Source organism: Dromiciops gliroides, chromosome 3 (genome assembly GCF_019393635.1).
Source record: "Dromiciops gliroides isolate mDroGli1 chromosome 3, mDroGli1.pri, whole genome shotgun sequence".
Taxonomy (NCBI): Eukaryota; Metazoa; Chordata; class Mammalia; order Microbiotheria; family Microbiotheriidae; genus Dromiciops; species Dromiciops gliroides.
The window spans coordinates 636,390,165-636,413,471 of NC_057863.1; the positions used below are offsets into that span (position 1 = coordinate 636,390,165).

A 23,307-nucleotide genomic window follows, 5' to 3' on the forward strand; every position below is an offset into this window, starting at 1 on the left:
ATGAATGAACGAACAAATGAATGGATGGATGAATAAGTGGAAACTTTGGGACATAGTAGATAATTAATAAGTGCTTGTTGATTGGTCGATGGCAGAAAAAGCTTAGAAGCATACTGGCACAAAGGAAGAGCCACCAGACTGGGGGACAAAGGCATAGGTTCAAATCCTAGCCCTGCAATTTGCTAGGCACTAGGCCTCCCATATGCTCTCCTGGGCTAAGCTTCCATTACTGTCTAAGGTTAGTAGCTGGTAAGGAACTAGAGCCAAAGTCTCCTGACTCCTAGTTTGGTGGTCTTTCCTAATCTAGGATTCTTTCCACTATGACACATTATTGCTCAGTCATGTCAGTAAATTCAACTGAACATTTCTAAAGTACCTACTATGTTCCAGGCACTGCTCCAGGTTCTGAATATACAAAGACAGAAAGGAAATTTGTATTTTCAAAGAATGTGAATTTTATTGCAGGAGGGGGGATATAATTTGCCACGCAAATGGATAGATAACCCAAGTTAATTTGAGGAGAGAGAGAGAGAGAGAGAGAGAGAGAGAGAGAGAGAGAGAGAGAGAGAGAGAGAGAAGAAGAAGAAGAAGAAGAAGAAGAAGAAGAAGAAGAAGAAGAAGAAGAAGAAGAAGAAGAAGGAGAAGGAGGAGAAGGAGAAGGAGAAGAAGAAGAAGGAGAAGGAGAAGAAGAAGAAGAAGAAGAAGAAGGAGAAGGAGAAGAAGAAGAAGAAGAAGAAGAAGAAGAAGAAGAAAGAGAAGGAGAAGGAGAAGGAGAAGAAGGAGGAGGAGAAGGAGAAGAAGGAGGAGGAGAAGAAGAAGAAGAAGAAGAAGAAGAAGAAGAAGAAGAAGAAGAAGAAGAAGAAGAAGAAGAAGAAGGAGAAGGAGAAGGAGAAGAAGGAGAAGAAGGAGGAGGAGAAGGAGAAGGAGAAGAAGGAGGAGGAGGAGGAGAAGAAGAAGAAGAAGAAGAAGAAGAAGAAGAAGAAGAAGAAGAAGAAGAAGAAGAAGAAGAAGGAGAAGGAGAAGAAGAAGACGAAGAAGAAAGAAGAGGGGAAGAAGAGAAGGAAAGGGAGGGGGAGGGAGAGGGGACAGGAGAGTAGAAGAGAGGAGAGAGGGGGAGGAGAATAGAGAGGGAGAGGAGAAAATGGAGGGGAGAAGCAAAGGGAAAAGAGGAGGAGGGAAAGGGTGAAAAGAGAGGGAAGGAGGGAGGAAGAAAGCAAAGGAGGGAAAAGAAAAGAAACAGCAAGGAAGGCAGAGAGAGGAAAGAGGGAAAGAGAACTGCACCAGCTGCCCCCAGATCATTAAATTTTTAATGTGAACATTTAGAATCAAATCAGAGTTTGGTACTAAATAGAGGGGGCAGCTAGGTGGCGTAGTGGATAAAGCACTGGCCCTCATTTCAGGAGGACCTGAATTCAAATTTGGTCTCAGACACTTGACACTTACTAGCTGTGTGACCCTGGGCAAGTCACTTAACCCACATTGACCAGCAAACAAAAAAAAATAGTATTAAATAGAGTCATTAACTCAGAACTAGGCTGATAATCATATGGATGGAAAGAAAGGGATGGATGTGAGAGGTGCTGCACATAAGATTTAGCAAATGACAAGATATGGTGAAGGGTTGGGGGGAAGCAGGTAGAAAAAGATGTTAAACTTTCCATGCTTTCTACTGATGTTGCAAAGATCCCTTTGGAGTGAATGTGCTTCCCATTGGTTATGTCTTGATCTCTTGTTTCCTTCCGTCTATTATCCAAAGCACTGCATCTCTAGATCCCCAACTAATGCTCTCTGGATAAATTGGAAGGAGTGAAGCCAAAGTCCTTTGATAAGAATACATGGGTGGGACAGTCAGTTCTGCTTTCTCTTGGTACCAGCAAAAATCTATCTGAGATGAAGGCATCTAGGACTCAGTAGAACACGGTTAAAAGTGGCATACAGTGGAGAGGTCACTGGCTCTGACCTGAGTTGAAACTCTGTCTCTGATGCTACCTCTATGACCTTGAAGTGTGAGTCATGACCTCCCTTGCCTCAGTTTCCTTCTCTGTAAAATTGAAGAGTTTGGACCAGGTGGCCTCTGAAGTCTCCTCAAGCTCAAGAGCTATGATTTGCGATATCTCGAGGCAATATCAGAGAGGTCTATGAGATCTCATGACTGCCCATTGCTACTGTCCTCCCTCTGAAATAACTTCCACCTATTCTGTATAGATCTTCTATGTACTTTAGTTGATAGTATGTTGTCTCCCCCACTAGAAATGAGGGAAAATATTTTTGCCCCTTTTTGTGTCCTCAGCACTTAGACTGTGCCCGACACATAGTAAATGCTTGTTGACCAACAGCCTGATTAGATTGCCTGACAGCTCCCGCTATGCTTCAGGGAAGAGTTAGGCCATTATAGGCTCAGACAGCTTCTAGATTGCTCTTCTTCCTGATGGAAGAGTAAACCAGTCAGCTTGGGGGTTGGTTAGCATAGTTTCTATGTTTATCAGGGAGGATGCTTTGGGGGTTTGCCTGGTCAGCATGTTGATTAGATAAGTGGGATCTGCAGCTGTATAGAAAACCTCTGATTATCAAGGACCTTTAATTACCCATATACAACCAATCAACCAAGAAGCATTTATTAGGCACCAACTATGTAGGAGGTATTATTCTGGGCATTGGAGGTACAAAGATGAAAGGAGTTTACATTCTATAGGGAAAGACAACATGCAACACACAGATGCACACAGATGCTGTGAGGAGAAATGACAAATGACAAGAAAGTTTGGTGAGGTAGGGGGCATTAGGTTTGCAAGTTAAATCTTAAAGAGTTTCAGGGTGTGTCCCTTGACTCAGTCCACATCTAATATAGCCCCAGCTGTTTACCAGATGTCTGCCTCAGTTTCTTCAACAGTAAAAGGATGAGAATAGCAATAACAATAGCAATTGCAGTCCCTCCTGGTATGGTTGTGAAGACTGGATGAGATAACATCTGTAAAGTGCTTAACCTAGCAACTAGTACACACTAAGCATGTAATAAATGCTTGTCCTCTTCCTCCATTCCTTTCCAATCAACCAATCAATCACTCAAACAGGCATTTATCTATTTATTTGTTCGTTTATTTGTTTCTTTATTTATTTTGTGGGGCAATGAGGGTTAAGTGACATGCTCGGGGTCACACAGCTAGTAAGTGTCAAGTGTCTGAGGCTGAATTTGAACTCGGGTCCTCCTGAATCCAGGGCTGGTGCTCTATCCACTGCACCACCTAGCTGCCCCTCCATAGTGATTTTTTTTTAAGTGGTGGTTTACAAGGTGAGATTTGAACTTAGATCCTCCCAATTTCAAGGCCAGCATTCTCTCCACTGCACCACCTAGCTGTCCCAGTGTTGGATGTGGACTGAGCCAAAGACCTGTCCCCAAATCCTTGAGCTATTTTGTTTTTAAATGAAACTCCCTCCACTCTCATCATCATCTAACTGAGTAAATTATTGAACTTCCCTTAGCCTTTGTTTCCTCATCGGTAAAGTGGGGAGAATATACTTGGCAGAAGTCTTGTGAGAATCAAATAAGATGACGTAAAGAAAGCACTTTGTAAATCTTACACTAGCTAGCTATTATTAATAAGGATAAAAGCATTTTCCACTTAACAGAGAATGTTCAGTTGATTTCAATGCTCTTTTCTGGGAGTATTCAATCAACCAAAGAGAATGCCCTTCTGGGATACACACTGTGCTCAAGTATTCAACCCCCACCCCCAACCCCGAGACATTCCTTGGCAGTGATCATTGCCCTGGAGAAAAGAGGAGGGTGGGAAATACCCCTACCAAGGAAAGGCTTCTTTTGGCCTGTTCACCTCCGGTGTTTGCGCACTAGTTAGACTTGAAGTCAAGACCTTTTCAGGTCTCGGTCTTGGATTCCAGGATCCCCATTATCTCAAATATCTGACCTTGTGGTGGACAGCTTCTAGGATCATCCAGAACATGGACCCTACCAGTGAACCTTGTAATGACTTTTACCAGTATGCCTGTGGGGGCTGGATCAACCGTCATGTGATTCCCGAGAGCAGCTCCCGATACAGCATCTTTGATAACCTGCGAGATGAGCTGGAAATTATACTCAAAGGTGAGGGGCAGAAGGGGTTCTGACCAGGAGTCACAGCTTGGGCTCATGGTAGTGGGTCTCCCCATGACAAACAGTGACTTTGTGTTGAAATGGGGGGTGGTGGTGGTGGTGGTGGTAGATAATTTCTCATATATCCAGAGCTGGAGGGGAGTCATACAACTCCCCTCATTATACAGTTGAGGAAACCAAGGGCTAAACAGATGAAATTAATTGCCCAAGGACACCCAGCTAGTTAGTGGCACAGGTGGATCTTGAACCCAGGTGCTCTGACTCCCAATGCAGCTCTCTTTCCACCACACTGATGGCCCATTCATAACATATATGGTATGCTAGTGATAACACCACTTTCCTCATGCTACCATTTTCAGACCACAGCAACTCAACATAACAAAGGTGCCTACACCCAACCTTTGGCACAAAGGTGCAGTCTGCAGGTATAAACTTGATTCCAATTAGTCAACAAATCTCTAGGTGTGCCTGCTTACATAAGAGACATTCCCTGCACATGGAAGGCCTCAGGCTCCTAGAGTCATACCTCCACACTTGGAAAGCACCTCAGAAGCCACCTAGTACAGCCCAATAATTTGAGAAATAAACTGAGTCTTAAAGAGATTAAATGATTTATCTAGTGTCCCACAGGGAGGAAGTGTCAGAGGCAGGATTTGAATACAAATCCTCTGTATTCAAATCTCACACTCTTTCCACTGAACCTCTTTGAGGAAGCCAATCTTTTTTTTTTTTTTTCAAATAAATTTTTAGTAATGTCTTTTGGTTTTTTACATTCTTATAGTCCCCTCAATTATTCCTCCCTCTTCTCCACCCAGAGAGCCATTCCATATAACAAAGAGCATTTTAGAGACAAAAACAGAAGGGGAAAAAAAGAGAAGAAAATCAAAACAACTGATCAGTACACTGAAAAAGTCTCGAAACAGTCTTAACAGTGCAAAGAGCATTGGATTTGAGGTTAAAGGACCTGGATTTGAATCTCCATTCTGTGAGCGCTGTGTGACCCTGGTCAAAGCATTAACTGGCTCCCTGAGCCCCAATTTTTTCATCTTTAAAATGGGACTATTGGATTCAATGATCTTTAAGTCTCTAATACTTCTGTTTTGGGGGTAATTGTGTCAGGAGCTCTGTGCGTTTAATGTCTTTCCTCTGCCATCTTCTCTCTAATACTTCTAACTCCTATGGTACAATAAAAGTGAAGACTAGCCTAAATTAGCCATCCCTCATTTCCTCACATCTGGGAGAGAGGATCTTTTAGAAGACAAGCAGATGCCTCCTTCCCACACTAGAAGTGAATCCAGCTGTCACCCCCTGTGCTTTTGCCCTCCTAATGCCAACAGAGTAGAGTGGCTTACTGCTCAGGCAGATGTCTGATGTTTCCATGAGCTGGAATCTGAATTTGGCTGAAGAGGATGGGTTTTATTTTTAGTTTATTGTTCCTACAACATTTCTTTATTTCTTAATAGCTCACTCCCCACTTCCCTACCCAAGAAGCCATTTCTTGTAAGAAAAATTAGTTCAGCAGAACGAAGCAGCAGATCAGAGGATTCTGATAGTATATACAACTTTCCACACTTCTCACCCTCCACTCATGCGAAGCATGGAGGGAGATGCATTTTCTGGATGGTGGCAGCTTTAACCTCTGCCAGTCTCTATCACGCCTGCCTTCCTGAGGAATAGCCGCCTCCTGACCTTGCTCTACACCACAGGCAGAAGTGACCAGGGCTCTCTGTTGTCTCCTCCATCCAGCTGTGCTCTCCCTTCTGCCCCAGGTGTGCTGGAGACTCCTAGAGAGGGAGACCGGAATGCCATCCAGAAAGCAAAGATGCTCTATAGCTCCTGCATGAATGAAAGTAAGTGATGTCTGGCTTTTTTGTGCTTTGGGTCTGGGGTTATGCTAGGGCTGGGGAAGAAACGGGTATGTGTAGGGGGGACAGACAACAACATCTGGACTGGAGCACCTGGGAGCTAACACTATGGTACAGGCCAGATCCAGGCTACCCCTTCTTACCGGACCATCTCCCTGTGGTTAGTTCTGCTAGTACTTGGGACTCCACAAGGCACTGGAGATTGGGCATTGGAGGTTGGAGGTGGGGAAAAAGTAGAGGCACAGGCTCTGTCCTGGACAGCAGCTCCTGCTACTCCCACACACTCCAGTGAGGGCACCAGATACAGCCACTGACCAGCAGAGGTCAAATGTGCCTGCATCTAAGTGAGTCTTCAGACCTTAGTTCAAGAGCAGCTTGGGATGGGAGCAAGGGGACCAGCCTGGGAGTCCAGAGAGCCAGGTTGGAGCCTTAGCTGTGTGATCATGCACTGGTTCCATGTTCTTCTCTAATGTGGGGTCAGTAATACTTAGAGTGCCTGTCTTTCAAAGTCATTGTGAAGGGGCAGCTAGGTGGCACAGTGGATAAAGCACCGGCCCTGGATTCAGGAGGACCTGAGTTCAAATCCAGCCTCAGACACTTGACACTTACTAGCTGTGTGACCCTTATTGCCCTGCAAAAAAAAAAAAAAAGTCATTGTGAAGATCAAATGAGATTATGCAAAACTCTTTATAAACTCTGGTGTCCATGGAGATGGCCCTGACAAGGTTTATCTTTGGCAATTTGGGGGTTAGCCATGGGAAAATGAAAGCCAGAAATAGAGTGAGTATTTGCAAGAGAGGAAGGGGCGGCAGGGGGAGAGAGGAAAAGGGCTCAGGGCTGTCTGTCTTTGGGTGTTGGGATACTTGTATTGCTGAATGTCTACATTGCTGAATACCTACATTGTAGGTTTCTGTATATCTCCTAAAGTTCTTTATATAACTCAGCCCCTTCCTCCTTTCTAGTCTTCCTAAACTTTATTCGCCTCTAGAGTCTTTATACTTCAGCTAGACTGGCTCCATTCCTTACCTCCTGTTCCTAGCCACCATCTCCCACCTCAGTGCCTTTGCAGTCACTGTCCCCCATGCCTGGGATGCCCTCCTTCCTCACCTTTGCCTCCTAGAATCCCTGACTTCCTTCAAGACTCAGCTCCAAAACCCCTTTCAGCAGGATGCCCTCCTCAGCTCCCCCAGAACTTGGGCCTTTTTCTTGTTTTTTGTTTTGTTTGTTTTGTTTTGTTTTGCTGGGCAATGAGGGTTAAGTGACTTGCCCAGGGTCACACAACTAGTTAAGTGTCAAGTGTCTGAGGCTGGATTTGAACTCGGGTCCTCCTGAATCCAGGGCTGGTGCTTTATCTACTGCACCACCTAGCTGCCCGGTTTTTCTTTTTTGTTTGTTTGTTTTGTTTTGTTTTTGGTTGAGCCTTCCTCTTTAAGACCACCCTCCATTCACTTGTTTATACTGAGGCATTTCTGTGTCATCTCCTCTATTAGAATGTGAGCTCATTGAGGGCAGGGGCTGTGTTTTTGCCCATCTTTATACCCACAATGCTTAGCCCAGTGTCTGGCAAGCACTTAATAAATGCTTGCATATTGTCTTTTTCTATGACTATATTGTGCCTGTTTCTGTGTTGGGTATTATGTGTTTCCAGGACTATAGTATGTTGGGGTATGTTTGTATTTTTTGTTTATTTTTATGCATTGTCTTCCTATGTCTTAAGTATCTATAACTTATTTTGCATGGTATGTGTTTTATGGGAATAAGGGGTAAGAATAAGCATATATTAAGCACCTACTATATTCTAGGCATGATGCTAAGCACTTTACCGATGCCATCTCATTGGACTATGTGTGTTTCTATGTATTTTTGTATTTCCATGTCTGTTGAATGTTCACATGTTTCTGTTTTGCACATTGATTGCCACTCTTGCTGCACGTGTATGTTTCTATTTCTGTGTGTATCTTTATGGAGTGTGATTGTATGCACATGAGTGCACATATGTGCACATGAGTCATTCATGTTTCTGACTGCATTCCTGTACCCTTAGAGTCCTTGGGTGTTTGGGGGGGGGTGTCTCTATTTTCTCTTTCAGGTCTGATTGAATCACGGGATTCTAAGCCTCTGTTAAAAATCTTAGAAATTGTGGGAGATTGGCCAGTGGCTACTGACAACTGGAAGGAAGTCAGAGGTATGTCAGGCCCCCTGGCTTCTTGCCCTCTCACCAACAGCATCTTTCCCTGTGCCCTCTTCCCCCTCAAGCCCCAGGGACTAGGGAAGAACCCTGCCAAAGAAGGGAGATTTGAGGAAATCAATCTGAGAAAGAGGAAAAAAGGAGTGGTCCTGTTAAACTTGGAAGAGTAACCAACATTTATGCTTCCTAAGGTAAAAGGAGGGCATGTGGATCAGTGAAAGTGCATAATGCCAGAGGCAGAGGACTCAGATTCCAGTCCTCACCTCCTCTCAAGTCCTCAGTTTTGTTATGCATAAAATGGGAAGAATAATGTTTGCACGAGCTGTTTCCCAGGGATTCCACAAAGATAAAATGAGATAATGAGTGTAAAATGATTTGTAAGAACCAACAAGTTCTAGAAGTATATGAGACTATACCCTGAAGAATAAGAGAGCATCAGAGCTTGTCTGTGGTCTGCCTCTCACTGCATGTCCTAATTCTTCCCGAGCCAGACAACTACTCCTCAGGACTTGGGTCCAAATAGAGGCAGCAAAAATGAATCTTCTCCTACCTCTATCCTCAGGCTAGTGAGGGATATTGGGGCTTGTAGGAAGGGTTGGCACCATCTGTCAACTAGGACATACATTCTATGTCCATCAAAATGGAGATTTTCAAGGTCTGCCCCAACCCCCCCCCCCAGCCTCTGACAGGGGAAGGGGATGAACCCTAGTCACTAGACCCATATTCTAGTCCTGTATTTAGCTGAGGGCAAAAAACAAAGAAACAAAAAACCATCTTTTCTATCCATTCTTTCTCTGCTTTATAGGACAAGTAGAAGCATAAAGTATGCTTATAAGTAGAACTGAAAAGTCTAGGAAGGAAAGAGGTTACATAAATTTTCAAGGTTATTGATAATCAGTATGCCCTGAGTTCGTTTAATCCTTCCCACAAAAATGGCCCAGAATAGAGAATCAGACACTCTGGTATCTAGTCCTGGTAGTCCTGGTTCCTCCATTGTCAGATCTTGGGGAAATTGCTTTGTGTACTTGGGCAGGGCACTGACCTCAGATCTCCCCAGACTCTCTCTCTGGCTCTCTCTGTCTCTCTGTCTCTCTGTCTCTCCCTCCCTCTCTCTGTCTCTGTCTCTCTGTCTCTCTCTCTCTCTGTCTCTCTGCCTCTGTCTCTGTCTCTGTCTGTCTCTGTGTCTTTGTGTCTCTGTGTCTGTCTCTGTGTCTGTCTGTCTGTCTGTCTGTCTGTCTGTCTGTCTGTCTCTCTCTCTCTCTCTCTCTCTGTCTCAGCTGGTACTGGCTTACTTACCCTTCCTACACACATTTTGGCAAGTGGGATTGGTCCTCTAGAGAATTTACTATAACCTACAACTCTGTCAGAATCCTAGGGTGACTCATGGGTGACTTCTCACGAGCTATGGTGTGTTTGCCAGTAACATACCAGCCAATTACTCTTAAGCAAAACATTTCCTAAAATCACAAAGCAAGAACATAATATATAAATAGTATGCCACCCAATAATTTTAATTACAGTATCCCACTGATAAACAGTGACTGTGGGGAGGGGGTGGGCACACACCCCAAATTAATAAAGCAAACATTATATGGAACACACACGGCCAAGACAACTCACAACTCTGGAACTGTAGATTCTCTTGTCTTCTTTCTATCTCAGGAACTGTCCATAAAAGTTCCCTGATGAGTGTCATTTCAATGTTGAAAAGATCTTTGCGGGGGCAGCCAGGTGGCACAGTGGATAAAGCACTGGCCCTGGATTCAGGAGGACCTGACTACAAATCCGGCCTCAGACACTTGACATTTACTAGCTGTGTGACCCTGGGCAAGTCACTTAACCCTCATTGCCCTGCAAAAAGACAAAAAAAGCAAAAAAAGAAAAGATCCTTGTACCACTAAGTCTGGTTTAGCTGATCCATGCTGGGCTTGACTTCTCTCCATCTCTTAGCAATAACAATTCAGGGAAGCATTTCCTCTTTTCTATTCTTCTTTGCAACAAGAAGGAGTAGCATTCATTCTCTCTGCTACTCAGCTGCCAGCTATAAGCAAGAGCAGACTATATAAAGAGCATAGATTTTCTTTAGCCCTTCTTTTTCCCCTCAGTAACAAGTAGCAATAGAGAGAACTCCAGCCCTCCATTGGCCAACTAGCCTACTCTATAAATCCCAATACAGAGAAAGAGTTATGGCCTTTCTTTAACCCAGTTATGAATTTTTCCCTCTCACTTCTTCCTAACTTTCTTGGTTCAACCTCTGAGTCCATCCCAAGAACAACCCCACCATTGCTTCTGGTTCTAGCTACACTCTCACCATCATCTCTCTCTATTCAGGCAAATTCGATTTGTCCCATACTATCAGACCAGTTCTGGTGCATATTTCCCCAGTTATTCACTATATGTCCTCCATTTGTTCAATTCTTCACATGAAAATTACAGAAGCAGCCCGTTTTCATGATTGGCTCCAATGTTCTATACCTTGTCATGTGCCTATAAACAGCTATTGTTTCAGAACTTAATTGATAACTGCTTCTCTCAGAACTTTGATGCAGACCTATGCTCTATAAAAATCAACTGTCAAAGCAGAGGTAATTCAACAGATGCTTTTTTCCTAAGACAAAGATATTCCCCCAGACAAGTGAATTGTTAAGGATCACTTTTCTGAACTTCAGTTTCCTAGTCTTTAAAATGAAGTTACTGGACTAGATTATCTCTAAGGAAAGGGCTCTTTATCCAGAGGTCCATGGATAGATTTCAGGGGGTCTTTGAAACTTAATTGGGGGTGGGGAATGACATCTTTACTTCAATATAATTTGTTTCTTCTGTGATCCTATGAATTTAAAAACACAACTCTGAGAAGGGGTCCATAGGCTTCAGGAGACAGCCAAAGGGGTCCATGTTGTAAAAAGGGTTAAGAATCAATCTAGAGGGGGAAGCTAGGTGGCACAGTGGATAGAGCACCAGCCCTGGATTCAGGAGGATCTGAGTTCAAATCTAACCTCAGACACTTGACACTTACTAGCTGTGTGACCCTGGGCAAGTCACTTAACCCCAATTGCCTCACCAAAAAAAAAAAAGAAGAAAGAAAGAAAGAAAGAAAGAAAGAAAGAAAGAAAAAGAAAAAGAAAGAATCAATCTAGAGGCAGCTAGCTGGTGCAGTGGATAAAGGACGGGCCCTGAATTCAAGAGGACCTGAATTCAAATCCGGCCTCAGACACTTGACACTTACTAGCTGTATGACACTAGGCAAGTCACTTAACCCTCATTGCCCCACAAAAAAAAAAGAAAAAATCAATCTATGCTCCCAGCTCTGACATTTGGAAATCTAAAGTCCCTTCCAGCTATAAAATTCTCTACCCTATAGTCCATTCCAACTCTGACATTTTCAATTTTAATGGTCTTTTCACCCCTGATATCTGTCCTCACGTCCCAACCCTGTCATTTTCTTTCCAGATCTAACATCCTATGTCCCCAGGTCCCTCCCAGTTCTGACATTCTTTGTTCTAAGGGTTGTGCCAGGTCTGACATTCTTTAAGTTTCCTCTAGGTCTGACATTCTAGATTCTAATGTTCCTCCCAGCTCTGACATCCCAGGCTCTAAGGTCCTTCCTAGTTGTAACACTCTATGAATCCAAATTCCTAGAACCCTACTGGATCATGGAAGAGAAGCTGTCAGTGATGAACTCCCAGTTCAACAAACGGCTCCTTATTGACATGTTTGTTTGGAATGATGACCGAGACTCCAGAAGCCACATCATCTATGTAAGTACCATACCTGCTCCCTCAGCTCAGTTAAGAGAAAAAGATACTGAGCGGCCAGTGGGCAGTGGGATGCCCTGTCACAGGAGCTGCATCAACCCCTTGTCAGTGGATTTGGGGACCTGGCCTCCCAGAGAAATACCAAACCCATCATCAGATGGGAATATTAGACAAGGAGAAACTCTCTGGAAGGCACATCAGAATCTCTGAAGGTTCATCTGAATGTGGGCTCAAGTTACCAGCTGTTGGGACCTGGGAAAGAGTAATTGAATCATTCTTTTTCTTAGTTGGTCTCAGTTTCCTCATCTATAAAATGGAGTTAGTAATAGCACCTATATCTCAGGGTTATTTTGAAGGTTTTATATATGTGTGTGTGTGTGTGTGTGTGTGTGTGTGTGTATGGAGTTTTGTAAACCTTAAAGGACTCGATAAATGCCAGTTTTTATCAATTATTACTATTGATATTGCTAACATCCTGAACTCTTGACCAAAAGCAAACCTTCCCTTCATTGCTCTGTATAGATGTACTAGAGAGGGCTGCCCCTAACAACTTTATCTTGGGGCAGTAGAGGGGCGAGCTCAGTCCTCCCCTCCTATCTGCCCTTCTACTCTGTGATCACACTCAACATGATCTTCAGCTATGGTGGTAGGGGGGTTTAAGGATTGGGGGGGGGTTGAGGATTGGGGTTGTGCTTTCCCCTGCTTCTTCCCCGTCACATCTCATTCTCTACTTGGTTTGCAGATTGACCAGCCATCACTGGGCATGCCTTCCAGAGACTACTACTTCAACAGTGGCAACTACCAGAGGGTTGGTGCATACTTTCCTCGAGGGATCCCTATAGATATATAGGAGTATGGCCCTTCCCCTATACACACACACACACACACACACACACACACACACACACACACTGACACATGCACACACACACAAGCACACACACACTGACACATGCACACATATACACATACATGCACGCATACACACATTCACACACATACTCACACAGACACCCCTCTCCTCCCTCCTAACCATGCTACCAGTGACTTCTGAGCACACAAGGAGGCCCTCAGTTCAATTGTGAAACAGGAAGTATTTGCCTCTAACCCTCTCTCCTCCATCAGGTCCCTCCCTGCCTCCCCAATGCATTTGTCCCGCCTCCTCCAGCCCTCTCCTTGCCCAAGTGTGGAAATGTGTGTTCAGGAATTGCTGGGCGGCTCCTTATGCAAAAGCATAAGCATTGGTGGGTTTGGGTGCCCTGATACAGAGTAAACTTCCAGTCCCCTGGCTGGGGGTTCTGCTTAAAGGCTTCCTTAGCACCGGGAAGGTGGGGCTAGGTGACCTCTCTGCAGTTTATTTCTTCCTCTTCTGAAAATGAAAAGCTTGGAGTAGATTGTATCTAAGGGTCTTTGATGAAAAAGCTGTAAGATAGAATGGAAAGCCCCTGAATTCAAGGTCAGAGGACATGGGTTTGAATCTTTCCCACTTACAAATGGTGTGACCTGGACGAGTCATTTTACTTCCTCTGGATCTCATTTTCTTCATCTATACAATGAGGGAGTAGGAACCAGAGGACTTCAAAGGTCCCTTCTAACTCTAAGTCAAAGATACCCCCTCCCATAGCTCTGACATTTTCTGAATACCTGAGGCAGGACAGAGTAGAAGAGTCCTGGATACAGTCAGATCCTGGCTTCTCATCCTGACTCAGCTCCCAAAAGCACCATGCCCTTGAACCAGTCCATTCACCTCTCTGAGCTTTGATTTCTTTCTCTGTAAAAATAGGCAGGTTGGGAAACAGGATCTCTTAAGATCCCTTCCAGCTCTAAATCCCGGGATCTCCTTAAATGTTCATTCAGAAGCTCTGTGCTCCCTCAGGCTGGTGGATGTGTGCCCCTGGGATGAGGTGCAAACAACCAGATCTGGACATTGGGAAGAACTGGGTGTTTCTGCCTGGGTGTCTCTGCCCCTCTGCTCCTGTCTCTTTGCTGACCTGCCTTTGCCTCCCCTCTTCCCCAGGTCCGGGAGGCTTACTTCCAGTTCATGATCAGCATCGCTAAGATGATCCGGGCTGATCTGAATTTCACCAAAGATGATGAGTTTGTGGAGAATGAAATGTTGCTGGTGATGAAATTTGAAACTGAAATTGCGAACGTGAGTCAGGACATGCAGGGCTTGGGGGACTAAAGAGCTTTTATGAAGTATCCTCTGTGGGCCCCATCTAAGTGATGGACATACACACTTGCCATCTAATGGAGGAGACAGCATACAGATAGCTATGTACACACAATCTATAGACTGGATACACTGGAGTAGCCTCAGAGGGAATCAAGCAGGTCTGGGAAGGGCTTTCTAGAAGGTGGGAATTCATCTGAGACTTGTAGGAGGCCAAGGAAGCCCGGAGGTGGAGATGAGAAGAAAGAATATTTTAGGCATGGGGGTCAGCTAGGGAAAATGTTGGGGCTTTGGTGGAAGAGAAAACAGAGTTCATGGAAGGTGGATGAAGAGTATTAGAAGAGAGGCAGCTAGGTGGCACAGTGGATAGAACACCGGCCCTGGATTCAGGAGGACCTGAGTTCAAATCTGGCCTCAGACACTTGACACTTACTAGCTGTTTGACCCTAAGCAAGTCACTTGACCCTCATTGCCCATTAAAAAAAATCCCAACTAAAAAGAAACTAAGGATTTTTTAACCTGTGGCTTCTTGGGTATGTAGCTCTGGACAGTTTTGGGGGGTTGTTCCCATCAATGATGACCCATCTTGAAATCTTCCCTCCAGGCCACTTCACCACAAGAGGAAAGACATGATGTCACTCTCCTCTATCACAGGATGAACATATCTCAACTCCAGAGTACCTTTTCATTCAAGGTAATTTTACAGCTTTCTCAGTTTCTCATGTCTTTCTGACTACGTCTTTTTCTGACCATGGATGGTGTTTGCCAGAATTACACAAACAGCAAAAACAAACAAACAAACAAACAAACAAACAAAAATAAAAACACTTCAGGTGGAGAACAGAAGGTTCATTATATATAATTCAATCAATTCATCATGCATTTCTTGAGTGCGACTGGTCCTTCCCCCTTATTTTATTCTTATCTCTCTTCATTCTGGCTTTTGACCCCATCATTCAAGTGAAATGGCTTTCTCTAAAGTCACTGATGATCTCTTGATTAGCAAATCCAAGGGGTTTTTCTCAATCCTTGTCCCCCTTGACTTCTCTGCAGCCTTTGACCTTGCTGATCCCCCTCTTCCCCTTGATGCTCTTTTCTCTTTGTTTTCATCTGTAAAGTTGCTATCTAGCTATACTGTCAAAATCTAATGAGTGGTTGCCAATAAATTATAAGCTTTAAAAAGAGTTTAGATTTTTAAGCATTTATTAAGGAGAATAAAAATTTGGTGAAGAGAGAAAGATTCAGCTATCTATCTCAGGGAGCCAGCTTCTTCTGCTCCACTCCCCCTGAAGTCCTCAGAAAAAGAGAGAGAGAATGAGCCTCGCCCCTTTTTTGTCCCACAAGCCTCCTGTGGAACCGGGAACATCCCATCCACAAGTGCACACACAGCTCCAAGCTAATTGCTGGTAGCTTTGATAGACAGTACCCATGAGGAAATGTCACTTCCTGATACCAAGGAACTGACCTTCCAAACCACATGGCTTGCCCTCAGACACCTTCTCCTCATGGCGGAGGTTTCCTACAGTAACTCTCCAGCAGGGGCATCACTCCAATTATTACACATCACACTCCTGGTTCTCTTACCAGTCTGGCATCTCTTTGGTTTCCTTTTCTGAGGCTTGAGGGGATCACAATGGGCAGGAATTCACCTTAGTAAAGATGGTCTGGTGGGGGGCAGCTAGATGGCACAGTGGATAGAGCACCAGCCCTGGAGTCAGGAGGACATGAGTTCAAATCCGGCCTCAGACACTTAACACTTACTAGCTGTGTGACCCTAGGCAAGTCACTTAACCCCAATTACCTCACTTTAAAAAAAAAAAAAGATGGTCTGGTGGAGTAAATTTGTGGCAGAGGTGAGTACTCTCCTTCAACGGCTGGGCTTTGAACATGATCTCCCCCATAATCATGTCTCTCAAATAGCACCTACCTCCCAGGATTGTTGTGAGAATAAAATAAGATGATATTTGTAAAGTACTTAGCAAACCTTCAAATGTTATATAAAATGCTATCTATAATTATACAAAATTCTATTCAAATCTTACATTCTGCAGGAGACTTTTTTCAATCCTCCCTTACCACACACACTCCAGTCTTTTCTCTCTGAGGTTATCTTCCATTTACATTAGTATTTATTGTTGTCGTTCAATCATTTTTAGTTGTGTTTGGCTTTCTGTGACCCCATTTGGGGTTTTCTTGGCAAAAATATTGGTTTGCCATTTCCTTCTCCAGCTCATTTATAGATACTGAGGCAAAGAGAGTTAAAATTACTTGCCCAGAGTGAATAAAACACTGCCCATAGATTCAGGAAGACCTGAGTTCAAATCCTACTTCAGACACTTGAAACTTACTAGATGTGTGACCCTGGGCAAGTCACTTAACCCTCATTGTCCCACAAAAAAACAAACAAAAACAAAAACAAGTTACTTGCCCAAGGTCACATAGTGAGTAACTGTCTGAGGCAAGATTTGAATTTAGGAAGATGATACTTACTGACTCCAAGCCCAGCATTCTGTGCATTATGGTGGCACCTAATTGCCACATAATTTGTATCCTGTATGTTATTAGTTATTTCATTTTGTCACCTCTATTATAATGTGAGTTTCTTGGGGGCGGGACTTTTTCTTTTCTTTTTCTATCCCAACTGCTTAATATAGTGCCTTGCACATAATAGGTGCCTAATAAATGTTTGTTGATTGAATAAATAAATGAAAGAATAAATGCTAGGAAGATAAAAAAAATGGTACACCCCTATCCTCAAGAGCTTACATTCTATTGAAAGTCTGGAGGTAGGCAGAGAGGAGAGCAAGACATGACAGGTGTTCACAGAGATGGAAAACCATGCTAACAAAGGAGAAAGCCACACATTGTGAATCAGGGATATTCTCAGGGAGGGGAAGCCACCTGAGCTGGACCTAATAGGAAGAAGGGAGGATTTTGAAAGGTAGAAATGAAGAAGGTGTAGTATGTTCCAGTCACAGGGGATGGACCTGGACAGCTCCCCATGAGGAAGGGACTGATGTGACTGGAGCTATGCATAGGGAGATTTGAACCCAGCTCCTTTAATGCAGGACTTTTTCCTCCCCCCCCCCCCGGGGCAATGAGGGTTAAGTGACTTGCCCAAGGTCACACAGCCAGTAAGTGTCAAGTATTTGAGGCTGGATTTGAACTCAAGTTCTCCCGAATCCAGGGCTGGTGCTTAATTCACTGTGCCACTTAGCTGCCCCAATGCAGGACTTCTTAAATTTTTTCCACTTGCAACCCCTTTTCGCCGGAGAAATTTGTATATGGGCCCAGGTATATAGCTATATAAAATAAGTATACAAATCAAACATTTACTGCCAAATTTTTCATGACTTCCACATTCAGTTACATGACCCTATATGGGGTGCTTGAGCCACAGTTTAAGAGCTTTGTTCTAATGGTATTCTTTCAATGACACCACTCCAGGTCTGTGACCCTTTGTCACGGGACTTCAACTGGACTGTCTTCATACAAATTATCATGTCCTCAGTCAACATTAACATCCTGGAAAATGAGGAGGTGGTGGTGTATGGAGTTCCTTACCTCCAGAATCTTCAAGAAATCATCAGCAAGTACACAGCCAGGTGAGACTGGGCATGGTCAGCCCTCAGCAACGTCACAGGGATACCTTTGAACTTTTGGCTTCTTCAGCCTCAGCCTCCTCTTGCTATTTTGTTTTCTCTCCTGTGATATTCTTTCCATCCTATCTTTCAAGGATCCAGTGACCCAGATTTCCAATACCAATATTTCCATCAAAACCTACTCCCAGGAAAGGAGCCAATTTATTCATTCACACTAAGGTGTAAATGACTTGATAAGGTTTAATGTACTGTCCCTCCCAGGAAGTAGCTGCATTTCCACCTATGAAAAAGCCTGATTTCTTTTGGTGAAATTTCAGGTGGGAAAAGGGACCTAGGAGAAACAAAAGAATCTCTTCTTAGGATTTCTAAACCATACCCTTTCCTTAACTGCCTATTCTTTTCTTGTATAAGGTCAGCCTTCCTCTCAGACTTATCATCTCCAATTGGAAAATCCTTTTTATCTGGCATTGAGGAACCAGAAGCCCTTGTCTCCAACCCCATGTCCATCCCTTCCCACTTCTAGCACCATTACCGATACTTCCTTGGGCATTAATGATGGACTCTACTCATCTATCCCTAGAACCATCCAAAACTACCTGGTCTGGCGCCTGGTGCAGGATCAAATTAGTAACCTGAGTCATCGATTCAAGGAAGCCCGAGTCAGCTATCGCAAGGTGAGTCACCCACATGCCTGATATCAGGTCTGCTAGATTGGCATTTCCATGCCACATCCCTCTTCAAGAGTATCCCTGTCTTGTTTCCCCTCATACCTTTACTTTCATCAGGGTGAGGAACTCCCAGTGTGGAAGCATCTTCCCTGGCTACAGATTGGTAGTTTTCTTGGAACTAATAATCCCAGGAAAGCTAGTGTATATCACAAGAAGAACTTGAGTCCCCATCTTCTTAAGTCCAAAGCCATCCCACTATTCACTATCCCACACTAACATCCAGAATAGTGTGATATATCTGAAAGAGGGCTGGAGTGAGCCCATAGGACCTGGGTTCAAAATCTGGCCCTCACATTACCTATGTGATCTCAGCTGATCACTTCCCATTCTCAGCCTCATGTCTAAAATATGGGAGTTCAACTAGATGACCTACCTCTAAAGAAACTGTCATTTCAAGATCTTTAATTCTATAGTGTCCACATTAGTCCTCCTCATGTTATGGAAATACTCAGTCCCACCCAGATAGGGGAATGGACCAGGTACTCACTGTTTCCCAATAGATTGTACAGGGAGTGAGACAGGGGATGTTGTTGGATCTAAGCCTGGGTTGTAATGTTTGGACCATTTGTGCAGTCTCAACACTAGCTAGAGGTATTAAATGAGAGGGAGATGACTCCTGGACCCTGTGGCTCTCCCCCATTGATTTAATTTCCTAAACTGGCTTCTTCCCCAAAGTCTGTATTAATGTGTTGGGGAAAATGGATTTGTTTATGATAATGTGTGTGAATATAAGTGTGGACTGTGTCCAGATATGAGAATTATGAAGCTTTGGTCCAGATCCCCTGGTATAACTCATCATTGACTCCAACCCCTCCCAAGCCATCTTACCCCCCAATTCCACACCCTACTCCATCAAGCCTCCCTCCAGTTGACATATCTAGCCACCCCTCCAATCCCTGCAAAAGCTGTCATAGGAAAGAAGGATTAGATGTAATGACTTCCTTGGGTCCCAGAGTACTGACATGCCCAGGAGGAGACTTGGCATCCAGAAGAAATGTCTCAACAATGAGAGTTGTCCCAAAGTAAAACAGGTGACTTCAGTAGGTAGTGGTTTCCTCATCACATGACATTTTCAAATGGAAGTTGTAGGGAGGTTGTAGTGGGCAACTATGCAGCACAGTGGATAGAGAATTAGACCTGGAATCAGAAATACCTGGATTCAAATTCAGCCTCAAATGTTTACTAGCTCTGTGATCCTGGGCAAATCACTAAACCTCTGTTTGCCTCAGTTTGCTCATCTATTTGATGGGAATACTAATAGCTACCCACCTCCCAGGTTTGTTGTAAGAATCAAATGAGATAATAACTATGAAGCAATTAATATAGTGCCTGCCACAAAGCACTATATAAATATTAGATTTGTTATTATTCTTATTGTAGAATGGATCTTAATTCAGATATAGGTTGGACTCCGTCTCTTCTGAAGTCCTTTCCAACAAGAGGGTTCTATAATTCAAGACAAGTTAGTGACAGGTAGGATTCAAATTGAGATTTTTGTCGCCATTCAGGTGTTTTCAGCTGTTTCTTCATGACCCCATTTGGGGTTTTCTTGGCAAAGACTCTGGAGTGGTTTCCATTTCCTCATTTTATAGATGAGGAAACTGAGGCAAACAAGGTTAATATTTTAGAGATGAGGCTGAGAATGGGAAGTGATCTGCCTGATCTGCCCAGGGTCGCAAAGCTAGTTAGTGTCTGAGTTTAAATACTCATGAAGATGTAAGTTTTCCAGACTCTAGGCCCAGCTCTCTGTGCACTATGGTGCCACCTAGTGGTCCTGACTGGAGTTGACTAGACTACAAATTCCTGATGGATTCTATTGTCTGAGGACATCAGAAGTCATCTGGTGAAAACTTAAGCCCCACCATCTGAAAGAGATTAGAGCACACAGGCCCAGTGAAGGGCGTTCCCTATATCTAACAAGTAAATGAAAAGGAAAAATAGGATCCAAGAAGGCCGAGTTTGGTAAAGAGAGGCAAACATCTCCTCCCTAGAAGAACCAGCTCCCAACTAGAAATGTAAGGAGAAGACGCTGTGATTGACTCGTTGCCTACAAATAAAATGAAAAGAGCTTTTCAGCTGAAGCCTTCCAGCACTGGCCCTAAGCTTCTCTTCAGTTCCTGCTCCCTGTTACCCTCCCAGAGCAGACCCTTCACTATTCCCCAGACCCACATCCATGAATTCCAGCCTCAGTGACTACTCCCTTTCTTCCCTCCCATATGAAATACCCACACTCACCAGTATCACTGCCAATGGAAATTCTACCATCTTTTAAAAGCCCAGTCCAACCCCATTCCCTCCAGAAAGCCCACCCCAGCCCACAGTCATCCCCCCTCCTCTAAGCTCTTCCTGTGCATGCACTTCCTCTCCATTCCCTTCATCAGATAACTTGTCTCCTTCCTGGCACTGGGGTTCTCTGTCCCTGTCTGACTGTCATGTGGAAGACAAATTAGTTTTGTTCTATTTGGCCACAGAGAGCAAAACTGGAAGCTGTGGGGTCTCCAGGAGTTGCTGAGGGTCAGGTTTTGTCTCAATGTAAGGAGGGAGGGAATTCCGAACAATAGGAGCTGTTAATAAGTGGAATGGGTTGCTTTGGGGAGCTCACCACTGAAGGTATTCAAGTAGGGGGAGGATGACCTTTTGATGGGGATGTCATGGATAGTGTTCCTTTTGAATATGGGTTGGACTAGATGGCGGATGAGTGCTCTTCCACCTCTGAGATTCTGTGTTACCTAGAATCATAGGGTCACACATACACCCTAGAACTTGAAGGGGCATCTAAGGGAATCTAGTCGAATCCCCTCATTTTACACAGGAGACCCAGAAAAGTGAAATTACTCTCCCAAGGCCACCATATGGACCAGACTACTTCTTACCTGTGTAACCTTAAATAAATCAGTCAATTAACCTCTCTGGTCCATCTGTAAGATGAGAGGTTGGACTAATTGGCCTTTGAGGTGGCTTCTAATTTTAAAACCTCTCACCTCTGACCTCTCCTTCAACTCTGAAATTCTATGATTCGTCATGGTTTGTCTCCCCAAGTAGGCTGCGTGACCTTTGGGAGTAGAGATGATATCTATTTCCTCATATGGTCCCTGGACCACATGCAGAACAGATGAATGAATAAAGGAGTGAATGGGTGTATGTCTAAATAGACAAATACATGAATGAATGAGTCACTGTAAATTTGTGCATTGATGGGTGAATGAGGGTGGGGAGCTGAGATTACCCAATGTACTTCTTCCCCCAGGCTCTGTACGGGACTTCACTGGAAGATGTACAGTGGCGTGAATGTGTGCGTTATGTCAACAATAACATGGAGAGCGCAGTGGGTGCCCTCTACGTGAAACAGTCATTTGCTGGTGAGAGTAAGAGGATGGTAGGTAAACCACCATTCCTGTCTTCTCCCACCCCTGCCCTCCATCCATTCCAGCAACATGGTCCTGCTGCCCCAGTCTTTCCCAGTACCTCCCATACCATACACTCCTGAGGACCAGGGAAGCCAACTGGGAAGAGGGAGCTGGGTCAGTCCTATGCCCTAGAGCACCAGCTCTGACCCCGATCCACAGTGGATGTTGTGCATTCTTTATCTCTTAATCTTATTCAAGTGCCTCCCTCTAAGAAGGTGAGCCAGATTGTCCTATTAAGCATAATGTTTGTTCATCATTGATATATGGTGGGGAGCAAAAAGGGAATGAAAATGTATAACCTGATTGTCTCTGCTGCAATCCTATTGTTCTTATTTTACAGATGAGGGAAACTGAGGCAAAATGACTCACTCTGAGTTAGTAAGAGGACCCAATTCCTGAACTATGTTGTCTCCTAGTGGAGGCTCCTTCTCCAACCCTGAGACAAGGAGCCCAGAGTAAATTAGACCAGGGTGAAGCACAAAGTTTACTCAGGGAGCGAATACAGCTATTTGCTGGGGAGATGCAGGCAAAGGGTATCCCCTACATTTGCCAAACTAGCTTGTGCTGGTCCCTGGGTCCCAGATTTGGGAGCTAGAAGGGACCCGAGTCATCATACCACTGATTTTCTTTTCATTTCCTTTCTTTTCTCTTCTTCCTTTCTTTTTTTGGGAGGAGGCAATCAGGGTTAAGTGACTTGTCCAGGGTCACATAGCTAGGAAGTGTCAGAGGTCACATTTGAACTCAGGTCGTACTGATTCCAAGGTTGGTGCTCTGTCCACTATGCCACCTAGCAAGCCCTCAAATCATGGATTTTTCGAGAGACAGAGAGTAAGGCTCAGAAAGGAGAAATAACTAGGTAGGGGATGCACTGGATAGAGTACTGAGCCTGAAATCAGAAGGAGCTGAGCTCAAACCTGGCCTCAGACACTTACTAGTGACCAGATGACCCTGAGCACTTCTCTATGACTCGGCGTCCTCATCTGTAAAATGGGGATAATAATAGCACCTACCTCTCAGGGTTATTGTGAGGATCAAATGAGGTATTTGTGAAGCACTTGGTGTCTAGCATTCTTCTTGAAAAACCCTATTTAGGGTTTTCTTAGAAAAGATACTGTAGGGGGCATCTAGGTGGCACAGTGGATAAAGTATCAGCCCTGGATTCAGGGGGACCTGAGTTCAAATCCAGCCTCAGATACTTGACACTTAATAGCTGTGTGACTCTGAGCAAGTCACTTAATCCTTATTGCCCCACCAAACAAACAAACAGAAAGAAAGAAAAGATACTGCAGTGGTTTACCATTTCCTTCTCCAGATCAATTTACAGATGAGGCAACTGAGGCAAAGAGGGTTAAGTGACTTGCCTAGGGTCACACAGCTAGCAAGTATCAGACCAGATTTGAACTGAAGTCTTCTTGACTCCAGAGCCAGTGCTCTATCCACTGCCCCACCTCGCTGTCCCTGTCAAGCACATATTAATATCT

General features: G+C 44.1%; 1 protein-coding gene across 2 annotated transcripts in view; it reads left to right on the forward strand.

The window, feature by feature from the left end:
- The window catches only part of MMEL1 (membrane metalloendopeptidase like 1), a 56,420-nt gene that overhangs the window by 15,791 nt on the left and 17,322 nt on the right, over nucleotides 1-23,307 (forward strand). For both annotated transcript variants that reach the window (XM_043990654.1, XM_043990655.1), the window contains 10 exons: nucleotides 3,938-4,099; nucleotides 5,878-5,958; nucleotides 8,063-8,158; nucleotides 11,801-11,919; nucleotides 12,659-12,724; nucleotides 13,934-14,068; nucleotides 14,694-14,783; nucleotides 17,537-17,694; nucleotides 18,272-18,365; nucleotides 21,667-21,795. In XM_043990654.1, coding sequence (XP_043846589.1) covers nucleotides 3,938-4,099; nucleotides 5,878-5,958; nucleotides 8,063-8,158; nucleotides 11,801-11,919; nucleotides 12,659-12,724; nucleotides 13,934-14,068; nucleotides 14,694-14,783; nucleotides 17,537-17,694; nucleotides 18,272-18,365; nucleotides 21,667-21,795 — 1,130 coding nt within the window. The remainder of the gene's footprint in view (nucleotides 1-3,937; nucleotides 4,100-5,877; nucleotides 5,959-8,062; nucleotides 8,159-11,800; nucleotides 11,920-12,658; nucleotides 12,725-13,933; nucleotides 14,069-14,693; nucleotides 14,784-17,536; nucleotides 17,695-18,271; nucleotides 18,366-21,666; nucleotides 21,796-23,307) is intronic.